We start from the raw sequence: 18,844 nt of genomic DNA, 5'->3' as shown, positions 1-18,844 counted from the left end.
AGAAAGGGTGTGATTTTACACAGGATTGCGTGTACTTTCTGGGAAAGTGGGATGCGTTATTCTGTAGAAAATAGAACTGGTCAGTCATTGACACGACAATCCATTATTTATTAGTTTTTTTACGTTAAAACGATTGACTTGCAAAGATGGGAAAGCGTTTTAAACGTCAAATTTCTTTCAATCGTTTTTTATGCTTTCGGAAGAACCTATCCATCGTTAGGACAAAATTTGTAGTGACAGAAATAAACAGAAGTTAGTCATCAGGAAGTTTAGTAGTATTGGTATTTTTCAAAATAAAACATAGCTATTTGCTAATCCACTTTTACTTTTTTTAGCCATTACGTAAAATGTTAAAAAATAATTTAGTTTTTTAAGAATCTCTTCAAATTATTCGCAATCCGGTTAAAAACGGGATTGCAGGTTATTAACGAATGAATTGATATAACTTGATGAAGTTTTAGTAAAACATCAATGTTTTATCACGATGTCATAAAAATCCTAGCATTTTCGTATTTCGTCAATATATATTATTAAGTATTTATATATTATTAAATATTCACGCAGGGGCAAGAACACGTGTTCCGATATTATTACGAATTTACTAAATGTTTTTCGGGAAGCGACCTTCAGTCCCGTTTTTAACCGGATTATTAATAATTTAAACAGATTTATAATAAATCAGCAATACTCATTTTTCTTCGTGTAGCAATCTTAGACCGTCGTTTTATCGTTACAACCTAAAAATCCCTATTTCCTGTTAAGCCTTAACTAAAAATGCCTCATTTTTTCAGCATTGTCCTCCATATGTACTCCGTTTCAACCATTAAATACAAAATATTTAATTAAGTCGTTGGTTTCAACACTTTCAACGTATCTTTTTTTTCTAATTTTTTTTGAAGTGAAACTTCTTTACGCGCGTCATGCATTTTCGAGGACCGGAGTAAAATCGACTCATGACCGTCACGAAAAACCGTGATCATTTGGTGGTGGGGGTACGGGACCCCCACCACCGCTTACCGTTCACTGTCGCTCTCTCACCGTAGTCGCTTACTGAGGTGAGGGAGCCACTGACGAACGTTCTCTCTCTCTCTTCTCTCTTTTCCTCTCTCTCTAGCCAACGACGCCACGCCAGGCATCAGCTGCTTGTTTTGTGTACTGCGCGGTGAGTGTAATACGAGTGAAATACGTAATTGATTGTGGTTTGTTCGATTTGGAATAGAGTTTTAGTTTATTGTATATTTAATATTTTAGTTCTAATGTATATATCTCGCACTTTAGTTACCATCACCCAATTATCACTACATTGGGAAATAATATCCGTGAAAGTGACAGTGAAAATGTCACATGATTTTTAAATCGTAATCGAAATTTTTAATTGTAATATTGTTGTGTATGTAATATTTAATAATTGTAAATAGTATTGAATAACTTTAAATAAATTTAAAAATTTTGGAACTGTACTTACTATCGAAATTCATTCATGTATAAGAAAATATTAAAAATAGAAAATCTATTCTTCGTCGTTGAATTATTTGACCTATAATCTTCAAACTAACGTAAGACAGAAAATAGAGAAAATGAAATGAAAAGAGAGAGAGAAGAATACTAAAAGTTTCACTTCCGTCGTGCGTAGGCTTGCCACACACTGTATTTTTTTTAATTTCAATAATCTTAATTCGCTTTCCCTTCCTCAATAATTTTAGTTTGATGTCTAAATACTGGCTTGAAGGGTGAAAGCCAAATGAAATTCCTCACTTTTTATTAAATTTTCATAATTCACTGTGAATTTCAAAATTTGAGTCGGGTTATGTTTTTCAGGGATGACGTAATGAAGGTAAGAACTTACAACAGTTTTATAAAAAGACTATTAAAAAACTCGATTGTGTAAAAATCGGCTATATTATGGAGTAGCTGTAATTTCGCATAAAATAAAACAGTCTAAAGGCCATCGTAAAAATGGCAACAGCACGCCGCGCCGCTGTTAAATGTTGCGCTTTCTTCTTCGCCATATTCCTTGAGTAATGTCAGTGAAAAAATCATAACACGGGAAGAATCACTGACTTGGGTTACGAAGTTTGCAATATTTGCAGTGGCCATTGCAGTTCGCTCGTCGAATTGGCGCGGACTGCGACTGAGGTCGTAATTGATTGAAAAATGCCGCGCATTTGACACGACAGTGAGTGACGCGTGTTGCGCTTTTTGCAGACGTTTGGCGAGCTCGTAAATTACCGCCGATGCGAGATACGTATGATTGTTATTTCATTCTGCTGGTAACACATACCTACCTACCAACACACACATACCTTTGTTCAAAGGTGTTAGCTCGGCTTGGTGATATGGCCAATCGTCTTATACGAGTAAATATTTTTGTTGTTATAATATTACAAGCTTGACCACATTCGATTTGGGTATCTGCCCAAAATAGCATCAATTTCTTCCTAATATTAAAATTGTTTAAACTATAGTTTTGATTTTCTCCACAATGTTCTCCACCGACTCCATTCTCTAGCAAAAGTCCTCAGGCCTTCCAATTCTGCTTTAATCTTCTTTCTAGTTGTCAGTCTCTCTGCTTTTCCTCTGGGGTACTTCTACTGGGGCACCCACCTGTTCATGATTTTTGGTGTACTGTTATCTGAGATTATTTGCACGTAGCCAGTCCAGCACAGTTTTTGGGGACCAGTAACATTTTCCAATAGTTTCAAGCTCATTTCTGACTATAAGGGTTAAATATTTTATTAAATTATCACATATGTGTATGTTGGTACAATATTATTTTGGCATCTTCATTATGCTGTACCTACTCACTGGTGTTACAACCGTAATCTAAGGACGGGTTGTTTCGGAGAATTTGAACAATTCATCAAATTTCAACGTTCATTTTCGGGTTATGTGAAAGACTTATTCAAGTTCTGTTTTTATATTATTGTAGGCTAGTTACTTAACAAAACTGAAATAAAAACAGAACTTGAAAAAATCTTTCACAGAACCCGAAAATGAACGTTGAAATTTGATGAATTATTCAGATTCTCCGAAACAACCCGTCCTTGTATGGTTTTTATTATTGTTGAAATCGAATCATTGATTCTTTCGACGAATAGATTTCAACAATAATTAATAAGAGAAATTCGTCGGCAACACGTCAAAGTTTTACATTTTTAAAATATATTTATTATTATAATTATCGGAAACAGAATAAAATGTCAATTTCTGGGGAAAATGAAACACAAAAAGGGTGACAAAAGTTGTGTTCAATTTATTAAAATTTACCATTCAATTATTAAATCAACTAAGCTAAACATTAAAATAAAAAATAAACTCAAATAGCACTGTTATGGTGGGGAAAATTAAATACTGACAATCACACTTCGTTAAAATAAAAAATAAAATAATAATACAATAAGGATAATAGCACATTATTTGTAATAGTAACCTGACCTGGCCAATTGACAGATATAATGCAGAATATAATAGCAAAACTATTACAGCTAAAATGAATTGATATAAAATGCATACACACTCTTTACATAATTATTAAGGTGAAACGGATATTTCAGGACCAAAAGGTACAGAAGTATTATTTTCAATAAGGGATGCCCCTGTAATCCAGATAAAACGTGTATTCTGGATAACACGGAATATCCTGTATGGGAGTTCTTCTATTCCTAAAACATCCTATTTAGGAAAGAATTGCTGACTCACGTCAAAAAGTTTTTCTAATTATACATTTTTATTATGTTACTTACCCTTGTTAAAAAATCTAATACGTTAAATATACTGACATTTATAACATTTTTATAGCACATGCAGAAGTCCATTTCGAACTTGTAATATTTACTTGCAAAGGAAGTAATCCCATCTTTCAAAATTATAATGATATCATTGTCCGGGCCAGGAAAGGGAGTGCTCTAGTCCTTCAATAGACTTTAAGCTGGTTCTTGTAGTCGAAACCTGCCGAGTGCCCGGCGTTGCGCACTATGAAGGCGCTTCCGTCAAAATGCATTCTGCGCTCGCCTCGCCTGAAACAACACAATTATAATCAGTGGCGGTTCGTAATCTTATTGGAAATTCATCGTAGTTAAAAAAAAAAAGAGAAAAAAATCCATAAAATTTATGAAAAAATCCCATATTTGTTCAAAATATTTTTTTCCCTGGATCTAAACGAATCTCACCACATCACTTCGCCGGAAATTAGCGATCTAACAACAAAATAAAATTCGGAGATTTTTAATTGTCTGTCGCAGGTAAAATAAATATGTACTTTTAGAACCCATATTCACAATTTACGAAAGAAACTATTATTTTTTTATGTAAAAAGAAACATCTTCAGCACTTGTTAATAAGTAGATAAAGGCGATAATCATGACAGAAAATAATCTGTTCATAAAGGTAAATTACTATTCCCAAGAAGTTTGGTGTTAAAAATCTCATAATCGCTGCGCACACGGTCACCTAGTAAAAGCCCAAGGTTTGGTCTACCGCTCTGTATAAACTATTTCATGTAATAGAAAGTCCCATAGTCGCTGAGATGACACAAAAAAATTAAAAATCGACGCGCTTCACAAAATCTGATTCTCTTTTCAACGACGTGGCTGTTTCTGCCAATGTGGCTGTTTCCGAATCAAATAGAACTAATATGGACGTCTTCTGTCAAGATTTTGGTGAAATATTTACAGACGTTAGTGAGAAAAGAACAATCAAAGTGAGAGTGGGCTATCACCAGATACGGGAGGGATTATTGTTTGTTTACCTGACGAAGAGATGTTGGGTCTGCCCGAGGGAAGCGGTGCAATGGAGGAATGGGCTGGTTATGGAGGCAGAACCAAATGTTGGACTTGTTCTCAACTGGTATTTATTGTTGTTTCTGTGGATTCTGCAAAAAAATCATAGTTGACTTTATATTATTCGACTGAATTATGAGATTACAATATTTTCCCGCTTTGCAAGAATTATTGAAGGAGATGGTCTTGGGCGTGAAATTGAGCAATCTGAAAGTATCTTGCCTGTTGTGCCAAAGTATGCTGATGATGCGGTGCTGATGTCTGAGCAGTATGGAAAATTGACAGTCTCTCGTTTTTAGGATTAACGAAGTATACATGGAGAATAAGTTAATGATGAATGTAAAGAGGTTTAAGGTCATGGCATTTGAAAGAGAGTACCTACAAAAACAGTGTGCAATGTGGTTGTGACTGATGAATACTTGGTGCAAATCGATGAGTTTGTGTATTTGGGAAGTATGTTTACGAGAATGAAATAGATATAGATATTGAAAGAAGTGTAAACGCAGGAAACTCCATTAAAGGAAGTTCGAACGCGGTTGGTGCTTCGATAAAAATCTAAAGAAGCGAAGCTAGCAGTCCATAATGGAGTGCTGCGACCTACCTTTATGTATAGCAGTGAGGCATCAAACTGGCAGAGAGAGGATGGAAGTACACTGAATGCTGTAGAAATGAGATCTTGAGACGTTAGTGTGGTAACACCATGTATGATCGCGTGAGAAATGTGGAAATTCACAAAGAATGCTAAGCAAATGTAGCATAATCAAAAATATCGCTTTGAAAAAAGGTCGCTTTGATGGTTTTAGGCGTTAGAGCAAATGAAGCAAGAAAGGAAAGTAATGAAAAAATATGACTTCAATGTGAATGGTAAAGGACGTCGGGGACGCCCGATCAAGACATGGCATGATCAAATGAACCACTTGAGTAGGGTCATGTCAAGAGTCAGAATAACGGAAGAATATGTATGGGACGATGTGTCAATATAATAAAGCAAGAAGTGTGTGCCAAGATCGACTTTTTTGACGGTCCATTATCTTTGTCGTGATGATTAGTAAAATAGTCCGGCTACAGAAATTTGGAGTTACCTACCTGACTAGCCCATCAGCAGTTTGACTGATCCTAACGCTGTTGATGATCCAATTATCCGTCCCATCCCCGGTGAGCCAGTACTGCGCCTTCTGTAATATTGACACGGCCTCTTCAATGCAGGATTGCCCGTGACGAGATTCACTGTAGGCATTGCAATACGTTTATTATCGGGCAATAAAGTTGGATATCCAATTAAAATCACGTTAGCAATGCTAAAACAAGAGTATGAATTATTTATTGTAGATATTAAAGTTGAAGAGTACGAATAATTGCGTCATTTTATCTTCCATCTATCCTCAACGGCAAAATAATATCTTGATGTAACTTGAAACACACAAACGGAACTATGCATTTCCAGATTTCAACAATTGTTAAACTTAACGAAGACAGACAATTGATGTAGGGAAAAATATATAAATAATAATTATTAAAATCGTATAATTAAAATACATACGATGTCAAATTTAAGAATAATCAAAAAGACAACTCTCAGCCATAGATGAATGATAATTATTGTAAAAAAATGATTATGTTCCGAAGAACGAAAAACTTTTGAACGGATAACTCTGATGTTAACAGTTAGTATCATTTTATTTTTGTACTCTAAAAAAGTATTAAAGGTTTTGTAGGATATGTTACTAGTAAAATATGTTGAGTGTGAAATCCTGGCTCATATCTAGGAAGATGTCAGTAGTAGTCCTGGTTCCCGCAGCATCCACGAGGAAGACAGCGGCAGACTGCTCAGTGGTGAAGGAGACTCCCTTGTACCACATCTTGGCGTACCTGCAAACAATACAACCAAAGTGTACTTGTTTTCGCTGTTGGCACTTATTAAATCTATATTTTAGATGTCCACCCGAATGAGGGTCTTGTCTTTGTCTTTTCACTTAGGTGAGGAAATGACTTGAAATCCCCGCCCACCGCCCCAAATCGTACTTAACATTCTTTAACAGTTTCAAAAATACATTATCTGGAAGAGGTCAACCACATCAACGAACTGCCTCTGCGATGAAGTACTTTTTATTCATTTGTCAGCTTTTGTGTTTCCCGTCAACAACAACATTGGTCTCTTTTCAAAACTTCATGGTTCACTATTCTTCCTTTCCTGAAACTTTCCCCAATTATGGCCTTACAATAATAATAATAATAATAATAATAATAATTGGATAATTTGTATAGCGCCGTTTTTGTGAAAAATCACCTCAAGGGCGCTGTACAATTTATTTCCTAGGATCTACATTTGTTATTTAGACCAACTGTGCCAGCACGAGGTTCGTCATCCGTTCAGGCATGTGTCTGCCGCCAATATAGCGCTGACATGTATCTGCTGCCAATAAAGAGCGCTGACACAACATCCTCACATAGACAACAAACCTTGGCAGCACCGCTGTGACGCTCGACGAAGACAGAAGATGGAGACTCTGCTGCAAGAGTCCTAGGTAGCGAAGGAACTGTACCAGCTGCTGCAGGGAGAGAGACTACCCCGTCCACCAACTGTGCCAGCACGAGGCTCGTCATCCGTTCAGGCATGTGTCCGCCGCTAATATAGCGCTGACATGTGTCTGCTGCCAATAAAGAGCGCCGACACAATATCCTCACATAGATAACAGACCTTGGCAGCACCGCTGTGCAAAATCACCTCATCCTAGTTTACCTTAGTCTCTCCAGTCACCTCCCAGCCTTTCATGCCACCTAGTGCATCCTCTCGACCCTTTCAGACTCCTTCCTGGCTCCAATACATTCTTTCTATTGTCGTGATCCGACGATTTCACACCTCTGTCTCAGACCCTTAGGGCTCGCTTATCGCAGGCTATCATAAGCAAAATCTTGAACCAAAGTCAAAGTGAAGTTTATGAGTGTCATCTGTAACAAAATACATAAACAAAAACAGAAAATAAAAACAAAGACAAAAACTTTAAACAAAATATGGCTTATCTGTCCTCCATGCAGACATCCTCGGTTGAAAAGGTCCCGTAATTCCCAACACCACTTGACACTTGAGTCAGGTATAAAATCTTCGACTGCATTGAGAAATCTTCGTTCTAGCTTCACTTTTAAAAATTAATCGGTTTAAAATGCTATAATAATTGCAAATTCCGGCTAAACGGTAGAAGTTACGCACATTTCGTGAAATAAGAAGGTAAGCACTATATAAAACACGGATGCTGAACAATTTTCAGCGATCTCTTAGCAAGGGAAACCTTCTGAAAGGATCAAACAAACCGGAGCGGTTAAAACACGTCCGCCTCACATAGTGTATCGGTACCTATCTACACTAATGCAGAGTTAAATATGAAGATAAATTAAATTTCAGCTATGTACTAAAATAATTTACCCTTACTGTCAGGCATGGTCTAGACTTACCTATCTGGGTTATACATATCCATATTTATAAGGGCGTAGGTTGCATTAAACTTGAATAGGCTTTCGATAACGTCATTTATCTAGGAGCTAAACATGTGGATACTTGGCATCGTTTTATCCTTATCGGGTATTGTGTGGATAATCTGAGTGTACAGATTCTGAATACAACGAGCTTACTCATGATGTCCCTGGAGATTTTGGGTGTGACCTTTATCTCCACCCTGGACCCTTAGTGGTACACCTTGCCTATAGGGTGGATAAAGACGGAGGATGCACCGAAAATCATGAACAGGCCGAAGGTTACGTTGTTCTTGGTGTCGAGGAAGTGGTGTTGAGTTAGTAAGGACGACAAATCTTACTTATTGTGTCCCTGGGGGTGTCTGGCCTGTATCTCTACCCTGGACCCATAGTGGTACACCCTGCCTATGGGGTGGATGAGGGCGGAGGCTGCACCGGACATGGACAGGCCTAGGGTTATGTTGTTCTTGGGATTGAGGACGCGGATTGCGCCGTCAATGGTCATGTCCACCCTGAAATATTTTCATTAATTTTTTTTTTTTGCCCAGCTATCCCTTTGATAATTATTGTTAATCAACCTCCATGCGTGACAGGATTTCGAATGTCTCATTGAAAGAGAAAATATTATGAAAAATTATTCAATTGTTCAGAAAAATGGTTTTGAATGGATCTTTTCAGTGGTATAAAACTAAAATTGCAACTTTTTTGTAATTTGACAAATTCTCATGTTAATCTCGCCTACGACATTTAGGGCCAGTTATTTCACAGAATTTGACAAATCATTACTTTTTAAAGCTAATTATCTAGTTTTGTAAAGGTTTCATCAAAGGTCTGTTATTATATCATTATTGGCGAGTAGTTTCGCAAAACTAAAATAAAGACAAAACTTGAATGGGACTTTCACATAACACTATTAAATTAACTTTGAAATATGATGAATTGTTCTGTATTCAAAGTTGATGTTCAAGTTCTGTGAAGGTTCAATTTAATTTCTGTCATTATTTCAGTTTTGCGAAACTACTGGCCAGTAATGATATAATGACGGAACTTGTATATAACATGCAGAGAACTTGAAAATCAACTTCAAAATTTTGTTGAATTGTTCAAATTCTCTGAAATATCCATGTTTGTGACCACTTTGTTGAACGGTGTTCTTGTAACTAGTAAAACTGGAGCTAGAAATTCGGAAAATATACATTCTGCTGTACTTTTTACTATAATAGGTGAAAGGTCTCGAATGTGACTATTGCAAATTCCTAGATCCTTTTTTTTGACGGCAGTATAGTTTGGTTTAGCCTTAGAAATCAAAATCAAATCATTGGACTTTGTTAAAAGGTGATCATAATTATGACTCTCAAATGCAATTTTTATTTCTCATTCGAAATTAGATCGTTAAACTTTTAATACAAAAGTTTTCCAAACCGTAAAATCGCCACAGATCGTAACCCACCAAAGCCTTGAGAATGACACTTTATTGGCTACTTCCTCTAGAGGTCTAGTCTAGAGTACTCAACTATTCTTAACTACTTACTTACTCTCAACGAACTTGTGTCTATATTATTCTGCACACACTAGTGGGCAGATGATTGAATATTGGAAGCAGCAATAGTTAATAAAAATAGCTACGATAATAAATAAGAGCTATGATAATAGTTGAGATAGGAAATAAAGTAGAGACTCACTTGACGGCCTCTCGCAGCCGCAAGCAGATGGTCCCGTGCGGAGTTACTGAGGCGTTGTACGCGCCGCTGCCGACATTGGATATCTGCAATTATTATTAAATACAACATAATTAAGGCATAACTCATAGGCTTGCAGACTTGACAACTTTACATTAAATGCAGAATTTATATTGTAAACTCGTGATGTTTAGTTCTAAACAAGGTTATGTACGAGCAGTAATTTGTTTGCAATTTGAATCTTTAGTGCAACGCAAAGAAAAATATTTTTATGAAGAAAACACACTAAACATTTTGTTAGTTTAGTGTATAAATTATTCATTTATTGATTCCTTACATATTGCGTAATGTTAATTAACCTCACGAAGCCGTTATAGATATTCACTGCTATTTGGAATCAAACCATTATTTGCATCTAAAATAGTTAAAAAGATAAGCTACTCAGTCGTTATCTCCAGTCCAAGAGTTTTTCCTCAATCATAGATAATTTATTACTATGATTGAAATAGAAAATAAATTAGGAAATCTAGAGAGGCGATTTAAGGAAAAAAATTGTCAAAAAGTTTTTTTTTTAATGAAGGTTGGTGACATATATTAAACGAAAAAAAACGCTTTGTAGTACACCACTTTTATATTGAATTTGTAAATGACAGCCAACCAGGTTTCGCTTATGTCTAGCTTCATCAGGGCTATTATATTAACTAACAGTTAATATGGGACCTCGAGGTAGAAAAGGAGAAACCATGCCAAGCTTGAAATAAGCTAAACCTGGTTGGCTGTAATTTATTAATTCAAAAGAAAAGTGGTGTATTATAAAGTTTGTTTTTTCATTTAACTTAAAAAGTTTGATATGGCAAAGGTATCTACAACTGAAAATGTTACATTCACAATGATTATCTGAGACAGATAATGCCGGCAAGGATTGTGCTATATATCTTCCTATCTGGTGTGACCAACCTGCATGTAGATGTGTAGGAGTATATTGCTCCTAAACCAAATATCTTCCGATATCGACATATTTTGCATCAGTGGAGAGAGATTCAACACAGATATCCTAAAACAAACCATTAGACAAGAATGCTGCAAAGGATTTAAATTTATTTTAACAGAGTCTATCCAATTCTTGTGTTCTTCTAGGTGGCAAGGACCTCGAGGTAGCAAAAGATAATCCACGCCATGGCAGAAAAACCCTTATCTTGTCAATAAGTATTACTCTTTTCACATCCTTTACAGATGACAATAGACAAGAATAAAAATGTTGCTTGTGTCGTGATGGAGGACTTAGCTAGCCGAGGAATTAACACACTGCTACATGGCAACTCAGCCACTGACCAGGATATGTACCACCAAGTAGCAAGTTGTAACTCACTTCAAGATCCCTCCAGGTATCAGCATGTCCAATATCGTCCCCAGGGTAGCAGGGACCGTATCTCTGAGAAGGACCTCTCCTCAGATGCTGCCAGGCCGCATGGCGATAGGCCTCCCCTCTTCCCAGTCCGCCCTCCAGGAACATGGTGTTGTTGCGAAAGGTGTCCACATTTTGCTTATCCTAAAATAATATAAAAGTTAGTTGCTAGTTTGACTTAATTCTTCTTTGGACCATCCACGACCATTCCGAGAAAAATCTCACAGTCTGTAGCCGATCGAGATCAAACAATAAAGTTTCACCAAAGAATACTTTCTCGAAGATCGTTTGGATTCATATGACAACGGACGATGCGAAGACGTTTTATGGAAAGTCATTAGTTATAGCTATAACTGAATGGTACATAGGTATAAGGTGTTCATATATGAGCCATATATCTATGGTTGATATATATATATATCCACCTAGCGGTAGGTACCTATCTATAATTCAGGGTGTCTGATTATATGAAACTTCTATTAGAATTTTAATAATACATTACATAAAATTCCAATAAAAAACTTTTTAAGAATGAAACCTAAAATGCAAATAATATTTCAATTAAAAACGAAACTAATTCATTAATTTTTTTCGATTAACCCCACACAGCAGGACCTAAAAAAAAATAATTTCCTTCTGGGCCTTTGTCATTTTTTAGAATGCTGGGTGGAAGGTATATTTGAGTGCTGTGAAGGAAAAAAATGTATAAGGGGTGGGTAGGAATATGGGGGCAGTGTGGAGTGTGGACGATGGACAAGGAGTGATGGACGCATGAATCTATCTCTCTCACTGCAGTACAAGGCGATGGGTTGAGAGAGTTCGGCTGGAGAGATCAAAGGATGAAGGATCAGGCCTCTCCCGATCTGGCCGATGCTGTGGGCAGACGCATTCGTCATCGAGTCCTGGACAAACCCCACCCCTCCTCATGGACCCAGGCACCCCTGTTAAGTCACTTACGGTTACCTATGACAGAGGTATATATATATATCCGCCTCCAAAATTAACAAATCAAATATGAGTACCTGTGCATAATAATGGGCCGTATAAAGACTCCTCGGCACACTTCTATGTTGATGTAATTCTGCATTAGCCATTTTCTGTAATATAATCAAGTCAATAGGATAAAAAATACTATAATTTTACGACAAAACAATTTATAAATATAACTTTGAATGACTTCCAATTATTTTTTATATTATCTTCTGAAGACAATTTCTCGAACAGTTTATTTGATTAGAGCTTTGATCTAATTACATTAAATAAACACGCAATTAATATATTAATAAAATATTGCTTAACTTACATAATAATATCACACGTTAGAAGATAAATCCCAAAATATTCTCCAACTACAAATTAATTTACCAAATTTAGATAACCTATCAATTGTTTTTTTTTTAACATCTGTAAACGTTCTATTTTCAATAATTTTTTACCAAGAATTGAATAAATTCGAGATATTTACAAATTGCAAAATTCAGACGGTACCTACCTGCTCGAAATTTCAATGTACAAATAAAAGAACATTATTTATTTGCTGACAGATATGAAACATCGTAATGCAGTAATACATAATCGAAAATATGATCTTTCCTTCCTAATCTATCTTCCTAACCGTATCTTGTATAGAACTAGCAGATTCTTTAAAAAGATACCAGCTGCTAACTCTATATAAATCTCAAGTACGCCCAACCAATGCATTTGGGAGCCACCTCCGGGCTGGAGCCCCACATTATTTGATAAACCCATTTGATTCTACGCAAAGGAGGGCCGTCCGTCTGATTGACAATCAATTGTTAACAGACCGATCACCATCTCTAATCCGCAGACGTAATGAAAGCATGCTGAATCTGTTCTACAGGTATTTTAATGGAGCCTGCTCTAAGCTAGCAGCATTGATCTCTGGTGCACCGGTGCACGTGTGTCGAAATCGACGGACACGAGCGCAACACCCGTTCACAGTTGATGTTGTCTTCACGAGAGCGGGTCGTTTTTTCGTATCGGTTTGTGTAAGTAGTTTGTAAGGCTTGTAAGGAACGAGAATTCAGCTCCTTCATATAATCCTTACCTCTTCGAGAATCGCATTAATAAATCCCTTCCAACAGCATTTTCCTTAACACGCCTCACAAAGCTGCCCAAATCGGATGGTGGCATAGTTTCCCGGGCTTTAGGCTATAGAGACAGGGTACTCTTATAAGGTATCACATGAAAAATTGCAACTATAAAACAAAATTCTTCAATAATCTGTGTAATACAACACCTCTTTCTCAGAAACAAACTCATAAAATACTATCTAACACTATATAAATACTTCATAATCCATCGAAATTCATAATGAATCAAAACAATTCTAATAAATGTGAATGTCACTAAAATAAACCGCCAAATAATTATTCAATGTTGCCTGACACAATATAATATGTATTCCTAAAATTCAAATTAAGGAATAAACCGTGTGGGTACCTACCTACCTAATATTGTTGGAAGTAAGTAAGTACCTACCCAATATATAATAATATTATATTTTATACAATGTCATCTTCCTCATTGGGTAGGTACTATAATATTATTATTCGTTCTTAGCTTTGTGAATGTTTTAAATTCATTTTCGCCCGATCGCTTCTCGGCGTGGTGTTTGCGGCGCGGGATTTTCTCAGCCCATATCAGCGGTGACACTTTTAATTGTAATTATTCAGCCACTGAATAACATTTAGCGGCTGTCGGCGAACAATGGCGGTGATAGAATAATATATTGTGGATACTGAGCCCTGTGAGGATGGTCAGGGGATCCAAATGAGGGGACGAGGACCAATGATAACTAGGATACAAATAATAAATTTTATCATCTCCTAGATACTATAAATAATATAAATTTTAAATCGGGTTGATAATATCGCCCAGGAATTGACGGCTTACATGGTTTTGTGGTAACAAATAATCCTTAGCTACAGTCACACTACAAATCAGAGGTCGCGGTTTCAAGACACGGCGTGCGCAAGTAAAATTTTGTGTGTGTGTTATTTCATCATTTATTCATTTAAATTGGTGAAAGACCATAATTCAGAATCGAAACATGACTTGAAATGGATTCAGCTGTTTTTGGTGACTAGATCTGAATAGGCAGGTAATTCCTCACCTTCCTCTTCCCCATGTCCATCGCACTACCTTCAGTCTTATAACATACTCTAATTGGGGTACAATAGTCTCACTGGCTCCAGACGGTTGGGAGCAGTTGGTACTCTTGTGCGGTACTCAAATATTTTGACAACTTCAATTTCGCTTTTTTTTTCCCCCGTCCGCAATCCTCCTTTTCTGTCGCACAACGTTCCCCAAAGGTTTATCGGTAGAAACGAAGGATTTCGCGAACTTGAATTGAAATACAACTAACTCTGGTTAAATTGAAACATTTTTCAGACCGGTAAAATATTTGAAAGCCCCTGTTGTCGATGTGGCTCGCAAGCCCGGTAGCTGCTCGGTCGGTATGCGGAATGGTTGTCATCACACTTAGCCTGTCTATAGCCAGGGTGCCGCAGCCAAGAATTCAAGGGCCATCGCTGGAACTCGTTGTTGGACGGCAGAGGAATACTTCAGGCGGTGCTGGGACTGTTGGACTACTGGGCTACTGGGGTCACCATCGACAGAGGTAGAAGGACTTAATCTTTATCTCCAAAACTCAAATTATCATGTCCAGACATCAACAGATGACAGTCATGTATCTACACTTCTGGTTGTATTAAAACTCTAACGAAGTTTCACTTTACATACGTTGGTGGGGGAATTAAAGAAGTCTCCTTTAGGTGCCAAAATGGTTGTCATCAGATGTGGCCTGTCAATGAGCAGCGGTCAAGAATTCAAGGGCTATCACTGGAACTCCTTGTTGGACGGCAGAGCGACTTCAGGCCGTGCTGGGACTGCTGGACTACTGGACTAATGGGGTTACCACCGACAAAGGTAGTAGGTTAATTCATTGAGGCCTCAATCTTTATCTAGACAAACTACCAAAGTCTACAGTCGGGGAGGGCTGCTAAACAACATCTCTCTTGCTTCTTCAACATAAAATTGAAGATTTAAAGAGACTCTCAATTCATGTCATACTTGTTTTAATGTTTTAGGCTTGAGAACTATTGAAGTAAAGTTTTATTGTATTTTTTTTACTTTTGATATGTATATTAAATGAACGCAGTCTTTTATGCATCTTTAAAAAAATATCTTCTTAACCAAGTTTCGCTTCATGAGGGTATTGAAGAACTCTCCTTTAGATGCATGATCAATTAGCGGAGTGGTTATCATTTTTCATCACACTTAGCCAGGGTGCCCTGGTCAAAAATTCAAGAGGAAAACTTCAGACTGTGCTGGGACTGCTGGACTATTTATTAGACTTTTGGGGTTACCATCGAAAGAGGGGACTATAACATAAGGTTCGGGAATATTGAAAACTCTCAAACCCAAGATACACTGGAATGTTTGGACGTTTGGTTTTTTTCCTTTCTCGAACCATCTTCAACTTCATACGTGTGGAGCTGGAGAAAAGACCCAACTGAGAAATAGACATAGTATATTTCATACAAGTTCTCCTTGTAATATGATCATCTACGACTGATATCAACAGATATGAAAAATGAGAAATGGAGAAAAATGAGTATTGCCATTTATTAAGAATCTTTTTAAATTAATTATTATTAAGAAACGTGATTACAATTCTATTAACTAGACGAATGAATAGATAGGTTTCCTGTTAATCTAGAAAAGAGGAAAGTATTATCACGATGTCGGAACACGTGTTTATAAAAATCATAACATTTTCGCATTTCGTCACTATATATTATCAATGGTGGATTAATATGTGTTCCAATATATAAGAATTGACTAAAAGTTTATCAGGAAACGGCCTGCAATACCGTTTTTAGAGATTTTAATATACCAGCGACTACCATAATACGAGCATGAGCCTTAGTATGGTAAAGGAAATCACCAAAATTTTAATATTTTTAAAAGTTATTAAAAATGTATAGATGCATTACGGAACGTATCGGAGGCAAGCCATATTTTTCGATTTTGAATTGTCTTCTAAACGGCCACATTTATGTTTTCTTATTTATCGGACCTGCTATCGATCATGTCTTGCTCACCCGGTACTGGACGGCTACACCAAAACTAATCGCAGAAAATCACAACGATTTAACTTTATTTTTTTATATGAAACCGTACTGCTCCCAAACGTCTAGAGCCAATGAGACTATGGCTTCCCCAATTGGGGTATGTTGTGAGTCTGAAGGTAGTGAGGAGGGGGAAGAGATAGGGAGAGGAAGGTGGGGAAGTACTTGACCTAATACAGCCAAAACCATTTCAAGCAACGTTTCAATTCTGAATGGTGTTCTGACACGAAGGCGATACTGAGAGCAACTTCCACTCAATTGTGAAATAACACTGATCAAATAAAATTTACTTTCGTGCACTTGGATTGAACCCGCAACCTTCAGCGTGCCAATTGGGAGTCTTTTGCTCGACCACGGAACTAATTATTTACAACTAATTATTGTACTGAAATACCGTTCCGAAAAGTTGGCTGAAAAAAGATGAACATAGCATAATAATAATAAAAATATCATAATAACCCAAAAATAATCATGGTAAAGAACCCATTTGTTTGATTTTGTGTAAATATATGGCAAGCCTCAATGTAACTGCTTTTTTAGAACATGCTAGAAAAGCTTCTTGGAAACAACGAAGAGACGACGTGGAAAGTTGGTCAACCTAATCACGCTTGTCACACACGTTACCTTCCTTGCAGCTCTCTCGCCCCGACTTGTCATTCTTCACACTTTTTTTACGCCACACTATTCCTTTATTCCCGGCCTCCGTCGCTTTTTGTCGCCCTTCTTGCCCTGCATATCTCCCGCTTTGTTCTTTTTGTCTCGCGACACATCTCTTAGGAGTATGTCTTTCTTTGGGCGGACGCGGGGAATCTTCTCACAGAAGGCGGGAGTATTTGCATTGTTTAAAGGTGGAGATATTCGCGAAAATCTCTTCTTCGGAGCGGCGTTTCGGTGCGTGGCAATTGAGTGGCAAACATTATTAAGTATGTATATCTCCGGGCCCCGGCGCGGCAAGGAGATGCAAGTATTTAACTTATTCGTGTTCCTACCATCGGGCTTCTTGGCTATGATACTCAAGGTAGGTACTGATGCTGTTATCATTATTCTATTCTCCCTTCACTAGACAGCTTTATTAAGTAATCGATCATTTGACTTTCTTTCCTTATCTGAATATTGCTCACGATGTTTGCACAGATGTCAGTTTTGATAATAAGGAACTCCAGTGAAAAATATATTCATGTAGATCAATAATCTCAGATTTAAGATGAAGCTACAAGCCAAAAATGTGTATATTCTTGGTATACCTTATATTTTAGGTAACAGGCATTAAAATCGCTTGACAAACAGTCTAGAAACGTTCGATTTCAAGCACAAAAATGGTTTTTATTTATTTTGTAAATAATTTTATATGAAAGCAAAAAAGTTAATCAAGTGAAACTGTCACAGATAATCTTAGCTATAATACTGTATTTTTTTAAGTACGCGTTCATAAATTTCTATTTAAAAAATTTTTTTTTGTAGTTTACATATATATTTTTTATTGAGTAATTTATTATTTTATTTGTATTCTACTCAAGCGAAACGATAGGAAAAACTTCAATTTATAAAAAGCATATTTTTGGTATTCATAATGTACACCAATTCGTTATAAAGATTAATCGAAAATCAAGCTTCGCCTTAAGTAGAATATATAAGTTTTATTGCGTAATTATGCGTAGAATTTAAAAAACGAATAAAACGCCTTCACATTAAAATAAATCGTTTGGTGGGTACGACTGAATCTGCTGATTCTGACACGTTCTGACATCACAACCAGTCTACGTGAGTAATATATCTATGGTCTACAGTAAATTTTTCTATCATGGTAATGCAGATTTTTAAATACCAGTTTTTCATGTGCGGTGGATGTATTTTTGAACTGTAGTTCAGTACAATGACATTCGTGACGAGATAGTAAAATTTTACCTAGTGTTCTTAAATGAAGAAATAAAACTTTTAAAATATAATATAAAAATGATTTTTAATAGTAAACTAAATATAACATATAAACAATACTGTTATTTAAGTTCGAAGGCATTATTGATGAAAAAAAAATTTGAAAAAGGACTGGAGTTCAATTAAAATATTTTTTGATATTTATGTCGTCTTGATCGATAACTGGTGAGCTTTGAAATTTTAAATTAGGTAGGCACCTGCTTTTAATAAATATAATAAATAACACAGTGATATTGGCCCTCGGACCCTGTGATGAAAGGCTTTAAATCACAGTGAAAAAAAAAAAAAACAGATAAACCATAGCTGCAAGAAAATATGCAAATTATTTATGAAAACGGACATGCTAACGACATCTGGCGGAGAAAGAATTGATCCAGCTTGCTTGCAGTAGACACCTGTAATAGTTGAAATTAAATCAAGGTT

The 18,844-nt window shown here is 36.4% G+C and overlaps 1 protein-coding gene across 2 annotated transcripts; it reads right to left on the bottom strand.

Moving 5' to 3' along the window:
* Window positions 1-3,913: 3,913 nt before the first annotated feature.
* fest (wurstfest) lies at window positions 3,914-12,424 on the bottom strand. Of its 2 annotated transcripts, none has more exons than XM_089645141.1 (8): window positions 12,349-12,424; window positions 11,295-11,476; window positions 9,929-10,011; window positions 8,588-8,758; window positions 6,504-6,647; window positions 5,865-6,005; window positions 4,748-4,870; window positions 3,914-4,016 (listed from the first exon to the last, which is right to left on the bottom strand). In XM_089645141.1, the coding sequence occupies exons 1-8, from the start codon at window positions 12,422-12,424 to the stop codon at window positions 3,914-3,916; spliced, it is 1,023 nt and encodes a 340-aa protein (XP_089501267.1). The 2 variants fall into 2 exon arrangements, with proteins under 2 accessions (XP_089501267.1, XP_089501268.1); XM_089645142.1 differs by having other exon boundaries at window positions 11,295-11,474; window positions 12,353-12,424.
* Window positions 12,425-18,844: the final 6,420 nt, after the last annotated feature.

This window comes from Hesperophylax consimilis, chromosome 22 (genome assembly GCF_061612785.1).
Source record: "Hesperophylax consimilis isolate HC1 chromosome 22, BYU_Hcon_1.0, whole genome shotgun sequence".
NCBI lineage: Eukaryota > Metazoa > Arthropoda > Insecta > Trichoptera > Limnephilidae > Hesperophylax > Hesperophylax consimilis.
Note: the sequence above shows the minus strand (reverse complement) of the source record. Positions and strands in the feature narration are given on the sequence as shown.